This window comes from Dromiciops gliroides, chromosome 1, assembly GCF_019393635.1.
Source record: "Dromiciops gliroides isolate mDroGli1 chromosome 1, mDroGli1.pri, whole genome shotgun sequence".
Classification (NCBI taxonomy): Eukaryota; Metazoa; Chordata; class Mammalia; order Microbiotheria; family Microbiotheriidae; genus Dromiciops; species Dromiciops gliroides.
The window spans coordinates 386,963,489-386,986,861 of NC_057861.1; the positions used below are offsets into that span (position 1 = coordinate 386,963,489).

At 39.9% G+C, this 23,373-nt stretch overlaps 1 protein-coding gene across 2 annotated transcripts in view; it reads left to right on the forward strand.

Annotated features, from left to right (window-relative positions):
- The window catches only part of LOC122742367 (serpin B4-like), a 41,498-nt gene extending 19,468 nt beyond the window's left edge, over positions 1 to 22,030 (forward strand). The window contains exons 1-8 of one of the 2 annotated variants that reach the window (XM_043986587.1): positions 5,049 to 5,104; positions 7,559 to 7,740; positions 8,544 to 8,615; positions 9,344 to 9,478; positions 13,233 to 13,350; positions 15,872 to 16,014; positions 20,200 to 20,355; positions 21,382 to 22,030. In XM_043986587.1, the coding sequence (XP_043842522.1) occupies positions 7,576 to 7,740; positions 8,544 to 8,615; positions 9,344 to 9,478; positions 13,233 to 13,350; positions 15,872 to 16,014; positions 20,200 to 20,355; positions 21,382 to 21,783 (1,191 nt within the window). In that variant the 5' untranslated portion in view covers positions 5,049 to 5,104; positions 7,559 to 7,575 and the 3' untranslated portion in view covers positions 21,784 to 22,030. Of the gene's footprint in view, positions 1 to 5,048; positions 5,105 to 7,558; positions 7,741 to 8,543; positions 8,616 to 9,343; positions 9,479 to 13,232; positions 13,351 to 15,871; positions 16,015 to 20,199; positions 20,356 to 21,381 lie in introns of those variants that run through there. The other variant, XM_043986577.1, reaches the window with a different exon arrangement.
- Positions 22,031 to 23,373: the final 1,343 nt, after the last annotated feature.

Below are 23,373 nucleotides of genomic sequence, written 5' to 3' on the forward strand. Positions count from 1 at the left end.
AAGGCAGTTTCCTGCCATGATTATGGCTCATGTTGAACCATGCTACCTAAATCCTGACAAAGTAGTAATGGATTAACTATGCAGAATGAGACACATTTTTGGAAATAGCAAATGGGGAAATTTATTTTGCTTGACCATACATGTTTGCTACAAGGATTTTTTTTTTTAGTATGGGTGAGAGAGAAAAGAAAAAATTGTTAATTGAAAAAAATTAATCAAAAATGATGTATAAAATGAATTCTAGGTAATTAATCAACCAACAAACATTTATTAAGTGATTGCTGTGTGCCAAGGGCATAATCCTAAAGACTAATCTTGGTCCTGGGAACTAAAAGATGAGGAACTAAACTTTACTCCTTTCCATGGAGAGTTAGACTATGTGGAATGTTGGGTGTGGAATGTTTGTCTCTCTGTTGATTTTAACTGCTTTTCTTTGTTACAAGGAAAACACAATGAATGGTTGTAGTTGAGGAGTATTTCCAAAATGACCAAAATGCATGAGTAAAACTTAAAAACACTTTTAAAAAAAGCATTTGTGTTACTCCAGCTTTGGGACTCTTTCCTGACACAAAAGGCCTTGGTAGATTTTATGGGATTAAAATGTGTGAAAATGTGTGCCTGGTATCTCACAAAATGGTGAGCCTTAATTTCCACTTGTAAAGAATCACAAATAAAAGAAGGAATGTTTTATTGATATAGCAAAGAATAACAAAGAACTCACCACACAATTCTTAGAAATTAAACAGATACTTCTGGCCCCCAGAAAAATGAAATCTTAGTCACTTTGAATCAAGGATAGTTTGGTTCCTTCCCAGCTACTCTTAGTCTGATTGTAGATTTTGCATAAATAAGACTCTATTGTTAGGTATAGTCTTTGTCACTGTATAGGAGAAAGAGATAAAGTTTTCCCTTGTATGACTGCTCTGTACTGAAGTCATTAAAGTATATGTGGATTTGATTTGGAGGGTCTTACCAAATTCTTCATATTTCTTTGCCTCCTAATGTTGGTACATAGCCTATAATTAACTTCTGGTTGGTTGTTTTATCAATATCCTTCTTATGGTGGTACTACAGTGGTAAAAGCCCAGAGTATCCTATGAAATGATGCTTATTCTTGCCTATGGAAGCAAGAGAAAACCAATCCTGTCAAGTCATTTATTTACCTCTTTAAGGAATCTTTGATCTATGCTTCCATTTAGCTGTTAACTGCCTTTTGTTTTCTGATTTTATTTATTGTAAGAATGTCAATATTGAGATAATTCAGTTCCTTGAGCATTATTATGACTTGTTGGGCCACTGGACAAGAATCTCAAGTCAAGTCAAGTTCACAAGTATTCCTTTAGTGCTTACCATTCACCAGGCATTGTGTTAAGTGCTAGAGAAGAAAGAAAGGCAAAAGTAGCCCCTCCTTTCAAGAAACTCACATCCCAATGGGGAAGACCACATGAAAACAACTATGTATATACTTGATATAAATAAGATAAATTGGAGATTATGTTAGAGGGAAGGCAGAAGGATAAAGGGAACCCAGGAAAGGCTTCTTATAAAAGGTGAAATTTGAATTGAAGCTTAAAGAAAGCCAGGGAAGCCAGGAGGTGAAGATGAGGACATAGATTATGCTAGACATAGGGGACAACCGATGAAAATGTATGGAGTCAGGGGCAGCAAGGTGGCCCAGTGGATAAAGCACTGGCCCTGGATTCAGGAGGACCTGAGTTCAAATCTGGCCTCAGACATTTGACACTAGCTGTGTGACCCTGGACAAGTCACTTAACCCTCATTGCCCCACAAAAGACACAAACAAAAAAACAAAAACCCCCAAAACAACAACAAAAAAGAAATGTATGGAGTCAGGAGATGGAGTATCATTTTTAAGAAATGGCTAGGAAGCCAGTGTCCTTAGATAGTTGAGTATGTAGAGAAGAGTAAGGTGCAAGAAGACGGGAAATGTATCAAGGGATTTAAAAGCCAAATAAACAGGTTTATATTTGGTCCTGGGGATAATAGGGAGTCACTGGAGTTTATTAAGTAAAGAGGATTTTAAGATCACTTTGGCAACTGAGAACTGGAGTGGGGAGAGATTTGAGGCATGGAGATGAAACAAAGGGCTATTGCAGTAATTCAGGTTTGAAGTGATGAAGGACTGACTACATCAGGATGATGGCTTTTGTCAAAGGAGAGGACAGTACTCTAAAAGAGGTGTTATAAAGGTCGAATAGACTGGAACTGGCAACAGATCTGATATATGGAATGAGAGTGACAAGTTGAGGATGAGTTCAGTTTTGGACGTGTTGAATTTAAGATGTTCTAGGGATATTGAATTCAAGATCTTCAATAAGCAGTTGGAGATGCAAGATTGGAGGTCAGGAGAGATATTAAGGTTGGGTAAATATACCTGAGAATCATCAGCAGAACATTAATTGAATCCACTGGAATGAATGAGATCACCATGCAAAATAGAATAAAGAGAAAAGGGCCCAGAACGGAGCTTTGGGAGCCACCCATAATTAGCAGGGAAAACCTGAATGATGATCCAGCAAAGGAGACTGAGAATGAGTGGTCAAACAGGTTAAAGGAGAACCATAACAATTTCATGAAAACCCACAGAGAGAAGACAGGATCAAGGAGAAGAGGGTGATAGTGTCAGAAGCTACAGAAAAGTCAAGAAAGATGAGGACCAAGAAAAGGTCATTATATTTGTCAATTAAGAGATCATTGGTACTTTGGAGAGAGTAGTTTTTTTTATGTTGAATGATGAGGTTGAAGGTCAGACTGCAGAGAATTTAGAGGAGAGTGACAGGAGAGGAAACGAAGGCCCCCATTGTAGATGGCTTTCTCAAAGAATATAGTTATGAAAGGAAGGAGAGATGTAGAATGATAGCTGTCAGGGTTGGTTGGATCAAATGAGAGGGTTTTGTTTTTAAGGAGGGGAGTAGATATGAGTGTGCTTGTACGGAGAAAGGAAGTAGCCATAGACAGGGCAAGATTGAAGATAGGTGATAGAGTGGGAATGGAGGGAACAATCTGCTGGAGAAGGTGAGATGGAATGGGATCAATGGTACATATAGTGGAGTTGGCCTTGGGAAAAAGAAGGGCCACCTCTTCATGTGAGATAAGGGAGAAGGAAGAGATCCTGGAGGATGAGAAATGAATGGTGTGAAATGAGGAGGAGAGGGAAAAAGGGAGTTCTCAGCAAATGGTCTTAAATATTTCAGCAAATGAGGCAAAATTGTTGACTGAGAGGGTGGATGGAGAGGGCTCCCTGGGACATTACATTATAACAGTTAATGTTACTTGTTTAAAAACCATGTAATTCTTAGTGTTCCCTGTGCCTTTTTGTACTACTTGGCCACTGTCACTGTGGAGGCTGCAGAGAGTCATTTCATATTTTCCTTTATTTCATAGATTGCCATGGCCAAAGAATTTATCCCTTGGTGGCCATTCTGCAAAGAGTGAGATTCTCCTTACTTTTCTAGGCTGCTTCTAGAAAACTGACTGTCTCTGGGATGCTTTACTGACATAGCCTTCAAGAACCTGTACTCACTTCTGTGCTACAATGAAGCAATGGAGCAGGACTTTGTGGGGACTGGTTATGAACTTTAGTGGTTAATTTTTATATGGTGATTTAAAGCTTGCAAATGTTTTACATATATTAATATATATGTGTGTAGACATACATATATATGTTTTACATATATTCTCATTTGATTGATCCACATAACAAGCCTGGGACATAGGTGCTATTATTATCATCTCACATTTACAACTGAGTTTCCCTAGCCTATGGTAGCCAAGCCCAAGCTTTGGAAGACTCTATTTTGAATAGGGGTCTGGCAACAAATTGCATCTGTGCTGTCCCAGGAGCTGTCCAGCTAAATTAAGAAGGACTTTTTTTTTTTTTGGCAGGCAGTGGGGGTTAAGTGACTTGCCCAGGGTCACACAGCTAGTAAGTGTCAAGTGTCTGAGGCCAGATTTGAACTCAGGTACCCCTGAATCCAGTGCCAATGCTTTATACACTGTGCCACCTAGCTGTTCCTCCAGTTAAGAAAAGTTCATCAGCAGAAGGTTGGATTCAGGGTGTACACTTTTAATTTTGTTTTTCCCCCATGAGGGCAGAAGGGAGATGAACAACTATCAAAGACCAGCTACTAAGGCTTAGAGGGACAGACTATAGTCAGTAGCAATAGAGGAGATAGCCTATGAAATCACCAATTGCTGAAGTGTTTAAGTTAAGTCAAGTGAACATCAGGGAAAGTGTCTTATCTGCAGATGGGTTGGCATTTTAGGATGGCAGATTTTAAGTTACAGCTTCCACTTCAGCCAGTATGTATTGAGAATCTATTCTGTGTTACACACTGTGCTAGAAGTAGGATTGTGGGACCCTCTGAAGACCTGTGTAGCTGCTTCTCGATTGTCTTGCTGATCATTCTTCCCAAAAGAAGCATCTGGTTTTTTTTCTTGTCTCGAAGCAGTAAAGGCATACCTTACTACATGAAATAGATGTATTCTTGAATAGTTCCATGACAATTTATTTTTATGGCAAATGGAATCAAATTTCTAAGAAATTAAGACAACTTCCTATTTACAGACACCCTGTTGTAACTAATCAAAAATTTTTTTTCTATAAGTTTTAACTCACTGTAGGCAAATCCTATGTGGAAATTTCTAATCGTCAAAAAGATCAATTAGGGAGAAATTAGCTGCTTTAAAGTATTATCTATTTTAGAACTAGAATGTCCCACTTGTTTTACAGATGAGGAAACTGAGGGCAACAGACAAACAGTAATTAACAGGTCCAGGTTTCAGACTTGGGTCTTCTAGCTTTAAATCTAATGCCCTTTTCCCTACTGCACACTTCACATTTAATACAAAGTTGTCCCGGAGGCACTTCAACACACACACACACACACACACACACACACACACACACACACACACACACACACACACACTCACACACCCCACAGAGATGAATCACTGGTCAGGCTAGCTAGCAGAGTGGGTGGGGCCACTCTGGGATTTTTATACTTTCATTCTTCTCTGGTCAGAAAGAGGCTTCAAACTCACCAGACTGACTGATAACTTTGCAGCTGAAAATAAGAAGGTAAAATGAATCTATTCCTTTCTATTCTTTGTTATTCCTAGGTTCCTTAGGGTGTTGTCTTGCCATGCAGTTCTGTCAGAAGTAAACACTGTAAATAGTTTCTCAGGAAGAAGAAGCCTTGGGAAGCATGTAAAATTTTAAGGTTGACTAGCTTCTCAGTAAACAAAAAAAAAAGCAAAACAGAAGCAAAGGTTAATGTCGGTGGGCCTACCACATCCTGTATATTGAATGCATTGGTTATGATGGGTCATGTAAAATACATTTTAACTCTGTTGACTAAATCAGTTTTGACCTGGGACATTTTTCCTTCCTGAAATAGATGCTGCTATTTATCAATCAGGAGACATTATTAACGGCCTATCATGTTCCAGGCTAAGTTCTGGGAATAACAAAGATAATAAAGAATGGGTTGTTGCAAGTGTGGTAAAGTGGAATGAGCCCTTGACCATGAATCAAAGGACCTGGGTTGTAGTTCCATCTCTGTTAATTCATTAAGTTACATCTTCAGAAAGTCCTTTAACCTCTAAGAACCTCAGTTTTCTTCTTCATAAAAAGGGACAATTGGGCTACATATTTCTAAGATCTCTCTCAAATCTATGAATCTAAGTAATTTTATCCTTTTAGTTTTGTGTTTCTTGCTTGTTAGCCAACCTAATATAAATCGTACAAAATTTTGGAATAACTGACTTTTCCATGTTCTAAATTGAGAACATTTGCTTTTCTTTTTCTTATTGGTCACTGACAATATTTAAATGTGCTTATTAGGTCCCTGTATGATTACATTCTTGTAGATAGACTAAGAGTGTGGGGCAGCCAGGTGGTGCAGTGGATGGAGCACTGAGTTCAAATATGACCTCAGATACTTAGCTGTGTGACCCTAGGCAATTCACTTAACCCCAATTGCCTTAAACATGTGGGGCCATCTCCAGTCAGCCTGATAATGTATCTTGCCACTGGACCCAAATGACTTTGGAGGAGAGAGTGAGGCATAGCCCTTCCTTCCTCACTTAAATCCAATTCATTACAAGTCATGACATCACCTCCTGGATTTCATGGTCTTCTTTGAGAATGAAGGACAAACAACAATAACTAAATTGTAAAACAAAGCCAATGACCGGTCTGCTCAGAGACCATGCAATGGGATGTAGCGACCACTGGACTCAGGAGATGGATTGAATTCTGTTCCTGACACTTAACAACTTTGTGGCTATCAACAATCTACTTAACTGCTCTGAACTATAAAATGAGGCTAACAGTCACTGGACTGAGAGGTTTGAGCACTGGCTCAACCACTTATTCCCAATTCACTGTTCATCCTTAAAATACAGGCGCTGGACTGGATGACCTCCAAGGTCTCTTCCAGCTTTAAATTTGTGATCATTGCACTCTACCTTACTGGATGGTTCTGGGGCAGCCTTTGTAAGTTCTAAAGTGCTATAGTAATGTGAGCTGGGGTTGTTTACATAGAAGAATAATAATAATGGACATTTGTATGGTGATGGAAGGTTTACAAAGTGTTTCCTACTCTATCCCATTCTGTGTAAGGGGCTTAGCATCATTTATAAAAGCCATCTGGTGAAGCTAAAAATAAGAGATTTTTAAATTGTGTTTCTATTAATTTACAAAAGATCTGAAGCTTAAAGGGACAGGCAAGAGTTGAAGCACAGGGGCTGGGTGGTAGGCAGGGACCACAAGGGAAGGATACAACCAGAAATGTCCCCAGATAGTTTTGCATGATGGCAGACTGAAAAAAGAGGGTTCAATGAGGGTCTTGTGGAGAAGCGGCTCCTCATCCTTGAAGTATCTAGGTTCACTCTCTCTCTGGTCACACCTTCTCATCAGTGTGGAAGGTGGCTGGGATCTCAACCCCTCCACCAAAGCAGCTCCTTCACTCATCACCCCGGTGAGGAGGTGATGTTTCCAAATGAAGGTCACAACATACAGCAGCTCATTTACCCTCCACATCAGCCCTGAGATCAGTTACTATCATCCTCGTTTTAAAGAAGGATGAGCTGAAGCTTAGACAGGTAAAGTGACCTGCCTATGGTCACACAACTAGCAAGTATCAAAAGTGGAATTCAATTCTAGGACTTAATCACATATGGAAAAATCATTGAGGGTAGGGATTTTTTTCTTCCTCTCTCCTCTCCTCTCTCCTCTCCTCTCCTCTCCTCTCCTCTCCTCTCCTCTCCTCTCCTCTCCTCTCCTCTCCTCTCCTCTCCTCTCCTCTCCTCTCCTCTCCTCTCCTCTCCTCTCCTCTCCTCTCCTCTCCTCTCCTCTCCTCTCCTCTCCTCTCCTCTCCTCTCCTCTCCTCTCCTCTCCTCTCCTCTCCTCTCCTCTCCTCTCCTCTCCTCTCCTCTCTCAACTTTCTGCTTTATTTTTATCCCTAGTATCTAGTTCAGCACTTGGCCTGATTGATTGACATTCGGGGTTTGGGGTCTCTTATTTTCTTAGGCCTCAGCAGCTTGACGATGACTTCTCTCAGTGAAGCAAACTCCAAATTTGGCTTTAGGCTCTTCAGAGAATTGAAGCAAAATGCAGAGGATAACCTGATCATGTCCCCTCTGAGCGTCTCTGCAGTAATGGCCATGGTCTTATATGGAGCCAGAGAGAAAACTGCATTTCAGATGCAGAAGGTAAGTAAGTGCAAACTGTTTGGTTTCATTTCCTCAAATGGCCTTTATGTGGTTTTGTTACAGAAAGAGGGGTTTTTTGTTTTTGTTTTTTAGGCTATGTTCCAAATACAGACTTAGGGAGTTTTATAATATGTCCTAAGTCAGGGTAATTTTTGCATAGCCTGTTCAGGCATACAAAACAGACTTTCATGTCAGATTTGCCTAAAGCTTATTTCAATCACACAGTTGAAGTGTGTTCTGAATTGCACTTGGCTTAGATTACAAGTAAGATATGTTTAAATTTTCTTAGCATACACCAAATCAGAGGGAAGTTAAAACATTTTTTATGCAACTTTATTTTCTTAATCTGAAAAGTATACAGAGCATACCTATTATTAACTATAAACCGGCACAAGACTGCTTGCTAGAAATCTGGAAATATCAGTCTGATCTCATATCACAAGTGAAGATTTTTTTTTTTATTTAGGAAGTGTTAACATCTCTGGAAAAGGGTGTTAACTGAAACTGAGAGACTGAAAATAAAACCCAGATGTATGTATAATTCTGGATTTAGAGTACTGGATCAAAATCCCAGCTCTGTTTTTTTACTCTCTGTGTGACCATGGGAAGGTCATTTTCATCTCGCTGTAGGTCTTAGTTTCTGGACCTTGATTTTCTGAGCTGTAAAATGAGAGAGCTGGATGTGATCTTTACAGTCCCTTCCAACTATACATCTGTGATCCATTGACTATTATATCCTAAACATATAACTGAGAGATGCATATATTTTCTTTCCTCATAACAATATTTAATATATTTTTCAGGTGCTTCACTTAGATGAAGTTACAGAAGGTAGCAAGCCAAGTGTTGGAGACAGTCGTGGTAAATCATCAGAGGTGAGCTACGTGACAGAAGGGACTGGATGGCCCATCCATGACCAATGCATGCTCCAAACTGGGCCCCCCATTACACAAATGGGAGTGTCAGAAAAACTAGCTCTTCCAGCATACCCATTTCCCCAAAAAGAGATGCAGACTAGCATATGATAAGGAAAGGTCTGGGGTCTGGGATCCTTCTGTTGACTCATAAGGGAAGAAGCTCTTCTCTAATGTTCAAAGAAGAAGCTCTCTTTCTCTAATGTTCGCTCCATGTGGGAAGATGTGGTAATAATACACCCTGGGTGTGGAGGAAAGAAAAAGATACAGTTGTCATTGTGCAGTCATTTTCAGTCGTGTCCAACTCTTTGTGACCCTATATGGGGTTTTCTTGGGGAAGACACTGGAGTGGTTTGGCATTTCCTTCTCCAGCTCATTTTATAGATGAGGAAACTGAGGCAAACAGGGTTAAGTGACTTGCCCAGGGTTATACAGTTAGTAAGTGTCTGAGGACAGATTTGAACTCAGGATGGTGAGTCTTCCTGACAACAGACCTGTGCCACCTGTTTATTTGTTGTAAGGGAGCTTTTGTTTTTTTGGGGGGAGGTAGTAGGAAGAATTATGAGGGATATTGATAGTGAAGTAAAAAAAAAAAGAACATGTATGACACGTTAAAAATATACAGAAGAGAGCAGAAGGAAGCTTTTCCTGACCTAGGATCAACGCGAGAATCTTCTCTTTATCTGAAGGCTGTGTGTGGCAAACCCGGAGAGATCCATTCCCAGTTTCATGCCCTCTTGGAAGAAATCAACAGACCTAATGATGACTATTCACTGTCCATTGCTAACAGACTCTATGGAAGCCAGACATTTCAGTTCCTGCAGGTAGGTGTTCTGGCTCTATCACAGATAATTTTTTTTTTTTTTGGCAGGGCAATGAGGGTTAAGTGACTTGCCCAGGGTCACACAGCTAGTGTCAAGTGTCTGAGGCTGGATTTGAACTTAGGTCCTCCTGAATCCAGGGCCAGTGCTTTATCTACTGTGCTACCTAGCTGCCCCTCTATCACAGATAATTTAAATTTAGATGCTGAATACATTGCTGCTCAAGAACACATCATTTTCTCTTACCTAAACAATGTCCAATTAATAGAGGTCATGAGAGGTGTTAGGTGAAAATGTACAGCAGGTGATTGGCATTTTCTCACTGGTTTTCAGAGAATGTTTTTACCTTTTTGGGGTCACTGTGTATTCAGGGGTCAGAGTACTTCAGTTTTTAGGTTCAGAAACTCAGTTGTGCAGATTAGCCCAGAAGTAATGGTTAGCACTGAGCATACTAGAGGCTGGTTTATAAACCAGAATACCAGTTTTTTAACTTTTTCAATATTTTAATATTTTAATTTAAAGTTTTGAGCTCCACATTCTGTTTTTCCCTCCCTCCCTCCCTCCTGTTTCCCTTCCCTGAGACAGTAAGCAATCAGATATAGGTTATACATATGCACTTTGTAGATAGACCAATGGATTTTTTACTATGCAATCAGATTTTTTTCTCAATATTCCTTATTGATAATAAGAATGATGATTAATAACACATAGAGTGTTAAGGTTTGCAAAGCACTTTACATATTGATCCTTTCAACAACCCTGTGATGTAGGTACAATTATTATCCCTGTTTTATAGATGAGGAAACTGAGGTTGAAGAGGTTATGTGACTTGTCTAGGGTCATATAACTAGTAAGTGGATGAGGCAGGATTTAAATTAGCTCTTTCTGATTCCAAATCCAGCACCATATGCACTGCACCCCCAGCTGCCTCTTGGTCACCAAAAGTGTCTTTTTCAGTTATATACAAACTTCCTCTACCATTTGACCTTTTTCCTGAGCAAAGTGTGGTCTCTAATTAGCTCCATCTCAGTTATAATCTGCGAGTCAAACTTCCTCACTGACCAGGGACTGGCATTAGTTATACACTTTCCTAAATGGATTTACCCCTTTTGGTAGTGCACACAGATCAGCAGGCCTCTTCAAAACAAACACCATTCCCTGAGAAACAAAGACGGGAAAACCCTGCCCTGGATATCTGACCAAAATCCTTGATTCTGAGCAAAGCAAAGGCTAAAACACTATTTACAAAGATGTCCAGAGGTACTCTTAGAATATTGTTCCTGTATAGGCTATCCAGTTTCGTGCATTTACACAAGAAATAACCCAGAAAACTGGGGTGGGGTACTGTCCATAAAGGTAGAGATAGTTGTCAACAAGGAAGAATTTTCCTTACTAGTTCTTTTTTTTTTCCTTCAGGGCAATGGGGGTTAAGTGACTTGCCCAGGGTCACACAGCTAGTAAGTGTCAAGTGTCTGAGGCCGGATTTGAACTCAGGTCCTCCTGAATCCAGGGCCGGTGTTTTATCCATTGTGCCACCTAGATGCCCCCTCCTTACTAGTTCTTTGTGGGGTTTTTTTGGTCCTTACTAGTTCTTTGTTGTTGTTGTTGTTGTTTTTTAGTGAGGCAATTGGGGTTAAGTGACTTGCCCAGGGTCACACAGCTAGTAAGTGTCAAGTGTCTGAGGCCGGATTTGAACTCAGGTGCTCCTGACTCCAGGGCTGGTGCTCTATCCACTGCGCCATCCAGCTGCCCCCTTACTAGTTCTTAAAGAGTCTGCTGGGCGGCTAGGTGGCGCAGTGGATAAAGCACCGGCCCTGGATTCAGGAGTACCTGAGTTCAAATCCGGCCTCAGACACTTGACACTTACTAGCTGTGTGACCCTGGGCAAGTCACTTAACCCCCATTGCCCCGCAAAAAAAAAAAAAAAAAGAGTCTGCTACCATGACTTTTCTAATGCCAGGATCAACATGTTCATTTGGTAGGCATAATAGCTATGATTGTGGCTTTGCTTATCAGTGGTTACATCATGGGTAGGATGCCACTTTTGATGTTGCCAGCTGATCTGTGGTACTCTTTGTTGCCTAAGTTGTTGACATGTCCAAAGCACTGACATTACCATCACATCAATATTTATTTTATCATGGGCATGCTGCAGTATTGAAGATTCCAGCTTTATCTTACATTGGTTACCTTTTAGAGTAGGATCTTCTGATGAGATTTTAAGGAATCTTAGAGAGCTGGCCTTGGCATTAGGGAGACCTGAGTGCAAGTTCCATCTTTGTGGGACATATTAGCTACATGACCCTGGGCAAGTTATTTAACCTCTCAATGCCTCCAAGCATGCTTGCTGCTCTGCATTGTAAGAGGGATTTTTCCTATAATGATACTATGAAATCTGTCATATGTCCAGACCAAAAAGAATGTAGTCACTATATCATGGTGGGTTGTTTCCATAGTATCTCATCCATTTTCTGAGGCCTCTTCCCTGTAGCTGTGGAACTGGATCTCGAAAGGCTTTTTGCTGACCTCTCTAAAGCATTTGCCTCGAGTTGCTCCAATTGGCAAGCTTAGAGTTTCTCGAGGCTTCTGAAGAATGGGTCTGATCTGTACCTACAGAGAACCTGAGGAAAATGGCCCAGATGTCTAAGGTTAGAAGTCAGCCTGGAACAGTAGAAAGTGGGTTGGATTAGAAAGTCAGGAAATATGGAGTCATATCCTATCTCTGCCACTTACTATCTGTGTAACTTTTTGAAGTGTCGGCATGCCAATTTGTGTGTGTGTGTGTGTGTGTGTGTGTGTATAGCAATGAGGGTTAAGTGACTTGCCCAGGGTCACACAGCAAGTGTCAAGTGTCTGAGATCAGATTTGAACTCAGGTCCTCTTGAATCCAGGGCCTTATCCACTGCGCCACCTACCTGCCCCCAACATGGCAATTCTTAAAGCCATATCTGACAATGGGGAAATTATTAGAAGAAACCATTTAATTCTAAAGAAGACCCCTCCAACCCCTCAGCCATGTGGGGTTCCCAAGCCATCATCAGTGATGACTCAAGAACATAACTCTGACTCTATTCAGTTCCACACCCATCCATACTCAATTATTTTTTCCTGTCCCATTGTAGGAGTAGTCTATGAGATGCCTTCATGTGCTTTTTGTAATTATTTATCTAGATGGCACTTTTCTCATTTCATTAATCTGTCAGTAGCTGAATCACCTATATTTATAACTACAGCTTTTATAATTTAAAAAGTACTTGTAAACATTGCATGGATTATTAATATGCTTTCAGTTTTGTTTCCACCTGAACTTGCCAGATAGACTGATCATTGTTTTCCTTATGACTAACCATAGAAACTCATGACCAATTACCATTGAGGCAGCATGGGGCTATGTAAAGAGGCCTGCATTTGGAGCCCAAAATCCTAGCCTTGAATCCTCTCTCTGTCAATCATTACCTCTGTGAGCTGGGGCAAGTTTCACCCCTCCTTACAGATGTTTCCTCATCTGCAAAATGATGGAGTTGGATTAGATAATCTGTAAATTCCTTCCAGCTCTAAGTCTGTAACCACTGGGGCCATGTTTTAGGAGGGTCAAGTAGCACAGTAGCTCCAGAGAGACTATGTGTCTAGATTTTGAATTCCATAGTGTTTAAGGTAAGTCACTTTCCCCCATGGCATTAGCTATTTGTATTCTCTATTCTCTTTACTTGGCCAATCCATGGATGTATGGTTTTCATATTTCTCTGTTGTTTCAAAGCCCTACTTAGATGCTGTAAAGAATATTTACCAAGCAGGGCTGGAAGCAATGGACTTCTTGCATGCTTCAGAAGAAAGTCGAGGGAAGATTAATTCATGGGTTGAGAATCAAACAAATGGTAAGTAAGGAATAAGAGCTTTACTTTTCCTGATATTTTTAAAGGGTAATATTTAGGTGGACATTAAATGAGGCACAGTGGACTAGTAGAAAAAAGAGTGGTCTAGGAATTGCCGGGAGGTCTGGGTTCTGTCCGATTTCTGCCAATTAAGTAATTAGTAACAATCTAGGTAACTCACTTAATTTCTAAATCTGGAAATGAGGGTGTCAAGTAGACAACCTCTAAGTCTTCTCCAATGCTCTAGACAAGGCTGTTGATGAGAGGAATTGGTCAATGGCTTGTCAAACTTCTAGTACCTAAGATGAATCTAGCATCAAAGCTAGCTCTATTTATATCCCTCTTCAGCAGTTCACTTATGATTGCTCTTGAATATGCCCCCCACCCCAGACTGTCTGTGATTTCAAAGACTGCTGTCTCTGTCCCTCAGCTATTCTCACTGCTGGACACTATAGCAGAGGCACTTCTAGAGGAAGATGCATGGGTGATAGTTACTGATGCTCTCCTCCAGTCACATAATGATCAGTGTTTATTGGCTTGTGCAACTTGACCAATAGGGGTCTCCTGCAGTGGAAAGACAGCTCCATATTCTCCTAAAAGAAAGGATCTTTGAAGTACAGTATTAGCTTATACACAGTCTGATCCTCCTCTGGGATGACCTGGAACCATGACCTTCCATTAATGGTCTGTCCTCTGGCAAGGATGTAATCTCTAAATGTGAAGTATCCACAGTGTATCAGCAGGGCTTATAGAATGAAGAATTTTGAACGGTCCCAGTTCAAAGCAGGAATGAACGTAGGGCAACAAGGCTGGGCCTTGGATCCTGAAAGGATGGGGAAATCCCTTCTCCTTCCCCCTTCCCACCTTTAGGCCAACCAGCTCCTTGCCCACTCCCTTGCCTGGTCCAGGACTCCTTAGGGTCCTATAGCATTGATCTGCCAGGATGGAACTAACTGCTCTCCTTGCCCCTCTCCAGCCCTAAAGGATCAGCTTGGCATGGAGTTGGTGACCTGGTAGTACATGGCATGCCCCATCTATGTAGGATCAGCTGGGGGTAGGGTGGAATTAGGGGATCGGGATACATTTTAACTGAATTTGCCCTAGAAACCCAAATTCCTAAATGTGACTTAGCTCCTAATGACACAGGTTTACAATGTGAATTTGACTCAGGATGTGATAAGGGACAAATAATCTCAGGGGAAAAGATGGATATCAACAAAGTCGAGATATCTTCTCAACCTTGGAATCCTTTAAGTGGTGTCTAAATTCAGGGATGTCCTTAGGCAACAATGTAAAGTAGATATTAGTTTTTGGTTCTATCCTACTTCCTTCCATTATTAGTGCTTTTTACCTTTTCAGAAAATGTTTTTTCTCCCATAGTAGGGGCTCTCTCACATGCTCTCTCTGGTTTAGAACCTTTATTTGTTGCTGTTTTAGAAAATACAATTTGGAGTTTTCTTGGCACAGAGACTGGAATGGTTTGGCACTTCCTTCTCCAACTCATTTTACAGATGATGAAACTGAAGCAAACAGGGTTAAAGGGCTTGCCCAGGATCATACAGCTAGTGAATGTCTGAGGATAGATTTGAACTCAGGTCTTCCTGACACCAGGGCTGTGCTTTATTCACTCTGCCACCTACACGCCCTAGAAACTTTATGGTGTATGCTTTTCTCCTCATAGTCTAACTTCTTGTGTTTGCTTTGCTCTAAACTCTGTCTCTACTGAAACTAATTTCCTCTGGCTCAAAAGGTTAACCAGTTAAAGTAAGAAACTAGTTCCTGTGGTAATTTGCTAATGGGATAGAGCTAGAGGACCTGCTCCCAAGAAATATTAACTGTGGTGCAGTGGATAAAGCATTGGCCCTGGATTCAGGAGGACCTGAGCTCAAATCCTACCTCAGACACGTGACACTAGCTGTGTGACCCTAGACAAATCACTTAACCCTCATTGCCCTGCAAAAAGAAAGAAAGAAAGAAAGAAAGAAATATTAACTGAAGCTTTTTATGAGACAGTGCTTGTTTTTGTTGTCTAATCAATTAATGATTGTAGTCAAATCTTTTAGAAGGAAATGGTTCCACATTGAAGGCTATTATGTTTGGTTAGACATATATGGCTCCTTGGGGACCAAGTGCCTCTTCCTCTAATTGGGCTTAGTGTAGTACTTTGCTTATAGAAGGCAGATGAAGGTTGAATTGAATAGAATAGGTGAGCCTTTGGTACTCAGGGTGGGGGCATGGGGAGGATACTGATGCATTGTGACCTCCTTCTAAGAGCTGGTCTTAGAAATGTGAGCAGTTTCAAAATGTGGAAAAATCTTTTCTCTGACCCCATCTCTACCCTACAGAGACTATACACTAGTTCCACCCCAGGGAGAGAACCATTTACCAGTCATGAGAATGGCTTCTGTTGACATACCAAGCTGTAGCTTTTGTTGGCAAACTTCTTGGCTCGGTTTTTGTAAATGAAAAAAAAATTGATATAAAATGTGATATTTATTCTTTTGTCTCTTAATTTATATCTAAGGAAAAATCAAGGAGCTGTTTTCAGCAGGTACTATTGACCCAGCTACTGTCCTGGTACTGGCAAATGCCATTTATTTCAAAGGACAGTGGGCCATGAAGTTTAAGGAAGAAAACACTCAAGAAACAAATTTCAGGACAAACAAGGTACTGAAAAGACATCTTCTGTTTAAGCTTTTCTGTTTCTTTTTATGAATTTTATTTTAATTGATATCTTTTATTGTTTTGTTTTCTTTTTTGGTGAGGCAATTGGGGTTAAGTGACTTGCCCAGAGTCACACAGCTAGTAAGTGTTAAGTGTCTGAGGCTGGATTTGAACTGAGGTCCTCCTGACTCCAGGGCTGGTGCTCTATCCACTGCGCCACCTAGCTGCCCCTAGGTTTTGTTTTTACACTACCTTTATTTCCCTCCTCCTTTAATCAACAAGCCCTACTTCTTAAAAAAGAATAAAAAATGAAGGAAAAAAATGCATTTCAGAAAAACCGACCAACACAGCAATGTGGTTAAACTTTTCAATGATATTTGCTGTTTTACCTGCAGAAAGTTAGAAAAATAGAGATTTTTATATCACTTGGCTCAAAAAAATGTAATTTTATATCATAAGACTACATCCATTCACAAAGACTATTAACCAAGGAGCAAACCAACAAGTAGTTACTAGTGATCAATTCCGTGCCAGATGGTATAGGAAGTGCCACACAAGGAAGCATGAAAGACAGCTATTGTCCTCAAGTAGTTTACAATTAAGACACCAATAAGTGTCTTGGAAGCAATGGAAGAGATTTCTCAAGACAGTTTCATTACTGAATGATGGTTACAGATAAAAATGCTGTGGTTTACAGTGGGGAGAGATCACTGTGGGTTAGACTGGGATGTTTGGTGGTGGAAGGATTTGAGGTGGATGCTCAAGACAGGTAGGCTTTCAGAAGTCAGAGCAGATGAAGGAGGGTGTCCTAGACAAATGGAAAACAGAATATGGTCAAAGGAAGTTTTACTTGGAAAGGATGATGACAAGCTAAAGGTTGTAATTTTAGAAATTCCATGCAAACACAAATGGCATTACTATTTCCTGCATGAAGAAGCAAGTGGACCTAACCCTAGGAGTCAGATTTATTTCAGGTCTATATGCCTGACACCTAGTACACAGTCAGAGGTTCTTAGAGTTAGATCCCCATGCCTGATCAAACATCTCTGATGACAGTGATTATGATGAGTCTTGGTACAGTGGAAAGAAAAGTGGCTCTTGGTTCTCAGTCAGGGAACCTGCTTTATTCTGTTTTCTCAGCTGTAAAATGAAGGAGTTAGAAATTGATGCCATCAGAGGTAACTTCCAGCTCTAGATCTGTCTTAAAGGAAGAGAACTCCATGAGGCATCTATAAGGAGGGAGTGCATTTCATACACATGGAATGTGCAGTGCAAAGACATGGAGGTGGGAGATTTTATATATATGGAAGAGAGAGAAAGACAAGACAGGCTGGCTGGATTATACAGTGCAGGAAGAGAAATAATCCCCAGTGTACCTGGAAAGATGATTTGGGGCTTGGAAAGATAGGGGTCAGTTGTGAAGTTATAAAAATTAAACAATCATTTTAATTTATATCCTGGAGGCAATAGGAGGCCATTGGAGTTGATAGACTAGGGGAGTTGCATGGTCAAATCTTTGTTGAAGAAAAATTGGTTTGGCACCAACTAGTATGTACAGTGGATTAGAGTGGTGAGAGACTTGAGTTAGGGAGACCATGATAAGTCTTTTCTAATAATCTAGACAAGAGGGGATGAGGACTTGAAATAAAGTAGTTACATGAACGGAGAGAAGGGATGCAAGAGATCTCGTGGAGGAAAGAGTGGCAATATTTGGCAACTGGTTGTATATATGGTAAAAGGGAGACAAAGAAGTTGAGGATAATTTTTGAGGTTACAAACCTGGAAAATCAGAAAGATGGTGGTGGCATTAACAGAAACGGGGAAGTTTGAAAGAGGGCATGGATGTAGGTAAAGATATTAAGTTTAGTTTTGGACATTTTGAGTAGAGATGTCTTTGGCACATCAACTTTGAAAAGTTTAATGTGAAATAGGTGATGTAGAACTAGTGCTCAGAAGAGAGATTGGTGTTGGAGATAGAGATGTAGAAAGAGATAAATACATCTTTCTAAGATATATATTATAAATTATAATAATATCTCGAAGATAATACATATTTACACTTATACATGCACACATTTGCATATATATAGACACACACACATATGAACACACACATGTACAATAATAATTAAAGTCCTAGCAACACCTCCCTTGGTTTTCAGAGGGCAGCTAACGTAGAGAGGTTTATGGTAATAGAGTAAGTAGTAACACACCCTCATACCACCATCTGACACAATGGAAGGTAAGATTCAGGTTAAAAAAAAAAGTTATTTTTAAGAATTTTATTTGCTATGCAGCATTTATCGTACTGGAGATTTCATGTTATGAAAAGTGAATATTGTCTGAAATAAATTTTCTTGTGGGAATACAATTTTTTAAAATTAAAAAATATTAGCACAAAAGGTCACAGAATTCTAGGGAATTACTAGCAAGAAAATTGTTTTGCATGTTACAATTTTATTTTGTGTACTGCATTTTAAGGGTTATTTCATGGTTACTGGGTTAGGAAAGTGCATATTATCAGAATCAATGTTTTCTTATAGAGAATTACATTGAGAAAAGTGTATTTTCAGCTATCCCTAATGAAAGATTACAGTTTTTGGTGATCACAGAAACCTGACCCCCTTATAGGTTCAGTGTATCAGCATTCATGTTTTTGACTGCTGTTTTCTAGGAATGTTATCCCTGTGAAAGTTAAAGAGTGACTATATGTCTATGTGTGTTTATAAATATATACATTTATATATACACATACCTCTGTGTATGTATGTGTGTGCATGTATATATACATATACACATGTATATATGCGTGTGTATGTATATATATACACACATGTATACATGCAGGCATATGGTATATGTGTCCTAACCTCAAGGAGTTTACATTCTAATGGGAGGGAAACAACACATAAAGGGGAGATGGAAAAGGGGAAGGGAAGGAAGAGTGAGTGCTTTGACTCTAGCATTGAGATAATTCCTTGATTTTGAAATAATTTAACCACCATCCATTAAAAGAAAAAAAATCACCCCCTGTTAATGCCATTCCTCTTGACACATTTCAACAATGTTAGAGATGAAAAATGGTCAGTATGTTAGCATAATCTAATGTTATTTTAAGCGATGATAATTTTTTTTCTATTAGTTGGTTTGTTAATGTTGGCAGCTAGATGGCGCAGTGGATAGAGCATCAGGCTTAGAATTAGGATGACATCTTCATGAATTCAAATCTGACCTTAGACACTTAGCAGCTGTGTGACCCTGGGCCAGTCACTTAACCCTATCTGCCTCAGTTTCTCATCTGTAAAATGAGCTGGAGAAGGAAACCACTCCAGTATCTTTGCCAAGCAAACCCCAAAATAGGGTCACAAAGAGTTGGACATGAATGAACAACTGTGAGAACTTTGATGACAAGATTAGAAAAAAATTCCTGTTTTGTATTCTATGACAACATTTTAGTCATGAAAGGCTATCAAGAGTTATTTTAAGGTTGAAATGAATAGGGGAAAGCTAGGAGGCACAGTGGATAAAGCACCAGCTCTTGATTCAGGAGGACCTGATTTCAAATCTGGACTCAGATACTTGATACTGACTAGCTGTGTGACCCTGGGTAAGTCACTTAACCCTCATTGCCCCCCCCCCAGATTGAAATGAATAGATGATTTTTAATGAATCTGCTTTAATTAACTGGCTCAAATTTAGCCTTTAGCCACTTTGTTTACCCTATTTGCAAGGCTTCTCCAAAATTTCATTTGTGGGAAGGCAGAAATAACAACCAGCCACTTTTCTGAGGGTCCAAATGCATGCTATTACTCCTTAATCACTGTATTTAATATATATTTTCAAGACTTTTTAATGTAGAACTATATGTATCAAATCTCCTGGTTTGATGGTTATGCTTATATGCCTTCCAAGAGTGGATTAAAAAATACTTTCAAGGTAGAACAGGATTGTTAATCTGACTCTTTCTGGAGAAATCTGTTGTTAAAGTGGCCTGCATTCTAAATCTGGTTCTAAAATGATCCATTAGTTAATCCCATGCAGCCATAGCCATAGCTGAGCAGTTTGCCGGGGTTCTTAGCTTATTTTTTTAAAAATATACTGACATTTTTTATATTAATTAATTTTTAAAAGGCTAAATTCTGAGGGAAATATTATTGCATAATTATGTGCTGTTTTCTTTTATTGTAGGACACAAACAGGCCTGTGCAGATGATGAAACAGACGGGCTTCTTTAATATGGGATACATGGAGGAATCTCAGGGGAAGATTCTTGAATTACCATATACAAACAAACATCTGAGTATGTTCGTGCTGCTGCCTACTGATGCCGATGGCTTAGAGAAGGTAAAGAAATGGAGCCCTTTGCTCAGAGTATATTCAAACATTTTCTTGCAATTTGCTTTTAAGTTTATGAAACCACAAATAGACACAATCACCTTCCTTATGACTGATTACAGTAAAAGAACACTTGAAAAGAACACTTTTATTTTTTGGTGCCTCAGGCTACTTTTATTTCTCAGGGAACATGACCAAGATGAGAGGTCTGAGTTTTCTCAAACAATATTAGCTTTTACAAAGACCAAGCCTAAGGCAACTGAAATGTTATCTCATATTGTGGATCATGCTTCAAGCATCTTGTCTTTTCATTGTTCTGAGATTAGATGTGTTTCCACACAGAGCAAGGCTCTACAATAGGGAATGATCTCAGAGACAGTGTCTCCTGGCACAAGTATCTTATCCTCTTAGGGTTTTGAGACTAGATGCGTTTCCACAGAGAGCAAACTTGTGGTAACCTTTGCATTCTCTGGGATATTGTCTCTAGACACCAATATCTTGTCCTTTAAGTGTTATATAGTTGAGCTGACATTTGTTTTTCCTGCTCCTTCCTGGAGTTGAGAGGTCCCCAAGGTGTTACACATTGCACATGTTTTCTGAATGCATAGGTCAGTTGGGCTGACTTCCCCCCACCCTCCTGCACATGCATGTACACACAGGATCCATAGGGATCTGTGAGGTGATGAGAGCGGGGTAAAGGACCAGAAAGGTAGGGGAAGGTGGTAAGGGATGGATGAGAGGAGTGGGGTAGGAGAGGGGGAGAGAGAATGCAGGAGAATGGTTTGGGAGGGGAAGGGAAGAGGAGAAGGTGAGGGGAAGACAGACAGCTGCTGGCAGACCCCTCTCTTGACTCTGGGGAACAGGGATAAGAATGCTTTTAAAGCATAAAAATACATCATTAATCCATGTCACAGTTTTTTCATGCACAATGTGAATGGAAACCAGTTTTCTCCATAGACACATACACCATTTACAATTCTGATGACTTAAAACCTCCCTTATAATTCTAGCATTTGTCCTCTTTTTCATTTGTAGTTGGAACAAGATCTCACCTTTGAGAAATTATTAGAGTTGATGAATCCTGAGAATATGGCCCTAAAAGAAGTTAATGTGTGTTTTCCACGGTTTCGAGTAGAAGAGACTTACTCTCTGAGGCCCACATTGGAAGCTATGGGGATGACAGATATATTTGATACACAAAGTGCTGACTTTTCAGGAATGACAACCCATAGGGGCTTGGCTGTGTCCAAAATCATCCATAAAGCCTATGTGGAGGTGAATGAGGAGGGCACTGAAGCAGCAGCTGCCACTGGTATAGTGATTGGATATAACTCTTCTAGAAAGGAAGAATTTAATTGTGACCACCCATTTCTCTTCCTCATTCGACACAACAAAAGCAATAGTATTCTCTTCTATGGAAGAGTTGCTGCCCCTTAATAAAGGGCTGTTGGGGACTGAGAAAAAATATAAACTCTCTGAGGGCAGGAACTGTTTCACTTTGGTCTTTGTATCCCCATAGATCCTGTCATATAAAAGGCACTTAACAAATAAATATTTGTTGAATTTAATCATGCCAAATGAGTACTGGTTGAAATAACTGGCATCTTTTTCTTTTAAATTCCATTCTTATTTTGAGTTCCAAATCTTCCCTCTCTATATTTTTCCCCTCCGATGGAGAGGACAAGAAAAACTATACCCATCATATGCATGAAGTTATGCAAAACATATTTCTACATTAGCCATTTCAGAAAAAAGAAAAACAAGAAAAATAAAGTGGAAAAAATATGCTTCAATCTGCATTCTGAGTGCATCAGTTTTATATATGGACAGCAGTTCTCATCATAAGTTCTTTGAAGCTATGGTCAATCATTGTAATGATTAGAGTTATTAAGTATCTTACTGTTGATTATTTTTACAATATTGCTATTACTGTGTACATCATTCTGGTTCTGCTCACTTCATTTTGCATCATCAGTTTATATAAGATTTCTCAGGTTTTTCTGAAACCATCCTGCTTGTCATTTCTTTCTTTCTTTCTTGCAGGGCAATGAGGGTTAAGTGACTTGCCCAGGGTCACACAGCTAGTTAAGTGTCAAGTGTCTGAGGCCAGATTTGAATTCAGGTACTCCTGAATGTAGTGCTGGTGCTTTATGCACTGCACCACTTGAGGGGGTATGGCTGAAATCTAGGAGTCTGGGATGATTTCCCTTTCCCTTTTCTGAAATGCCTTATTATTGTTGAGGACAGCACTATCCTCCTAGTTACCCAGGTGCACAGCCTAGGTATCATTCTCTACTCCTAACTCTCATTCATCTCCCATATACAATCTATTATCAAGTCCTATCAAGTCTCTTGTTTTCACCCCATTCTCTCCCCTCACACTACTGCCTTCCTGGTGCAGGCACTTATCACCTCACATCTAGATAATTGCATTAGCCTTTAGGTTGGTCTCTCTGCCTCAAGTATCTCTCCTCAATCTTGTTCATTCCATACTCAGATGCTCTTGAAGCATAGGTCTGATAATATCACCTCTCCCCTTCCCCTACTCAATAAGCTTCCTTTTATCTCCAGGGTCAAATAAAAAATCCCTAAGGACTTGAGTAGCCTCCTCACGCCATTAAACTGAAGATGCCTTGGGAAAGCTCAAATCCCTTGAATTAATCTGTCAGAATAAGACCGATAGGAATGATTGAAAGCCACTTTTCTAGAGAGTTTGGCTATCAACTATCATTACAGTCCCTTAGGAATCCCCCCCCCCTGACCCCGGCCCCAACTTGTATGAATCAGCACCAGTCTCTAGGTCCAGAGTCTTTGTTCCCTGTTTCCAAGGTCTGATATTGCTCAGTGCAGAAAAGAAACCAATAAAAACTAACCAGACTTTACTGACTTTGGGTCCCAATTCCATGCAGGGACCCAGTCAGTGGACCTGACCCATTTCTGCCATTCTCCCTGGTTGCCCTAATTTTAGCATTAATTTTGTTTTGTTTTGTTTTGTGTTTTTTTTGGTGAGGTAATTGGAGTTAAGTG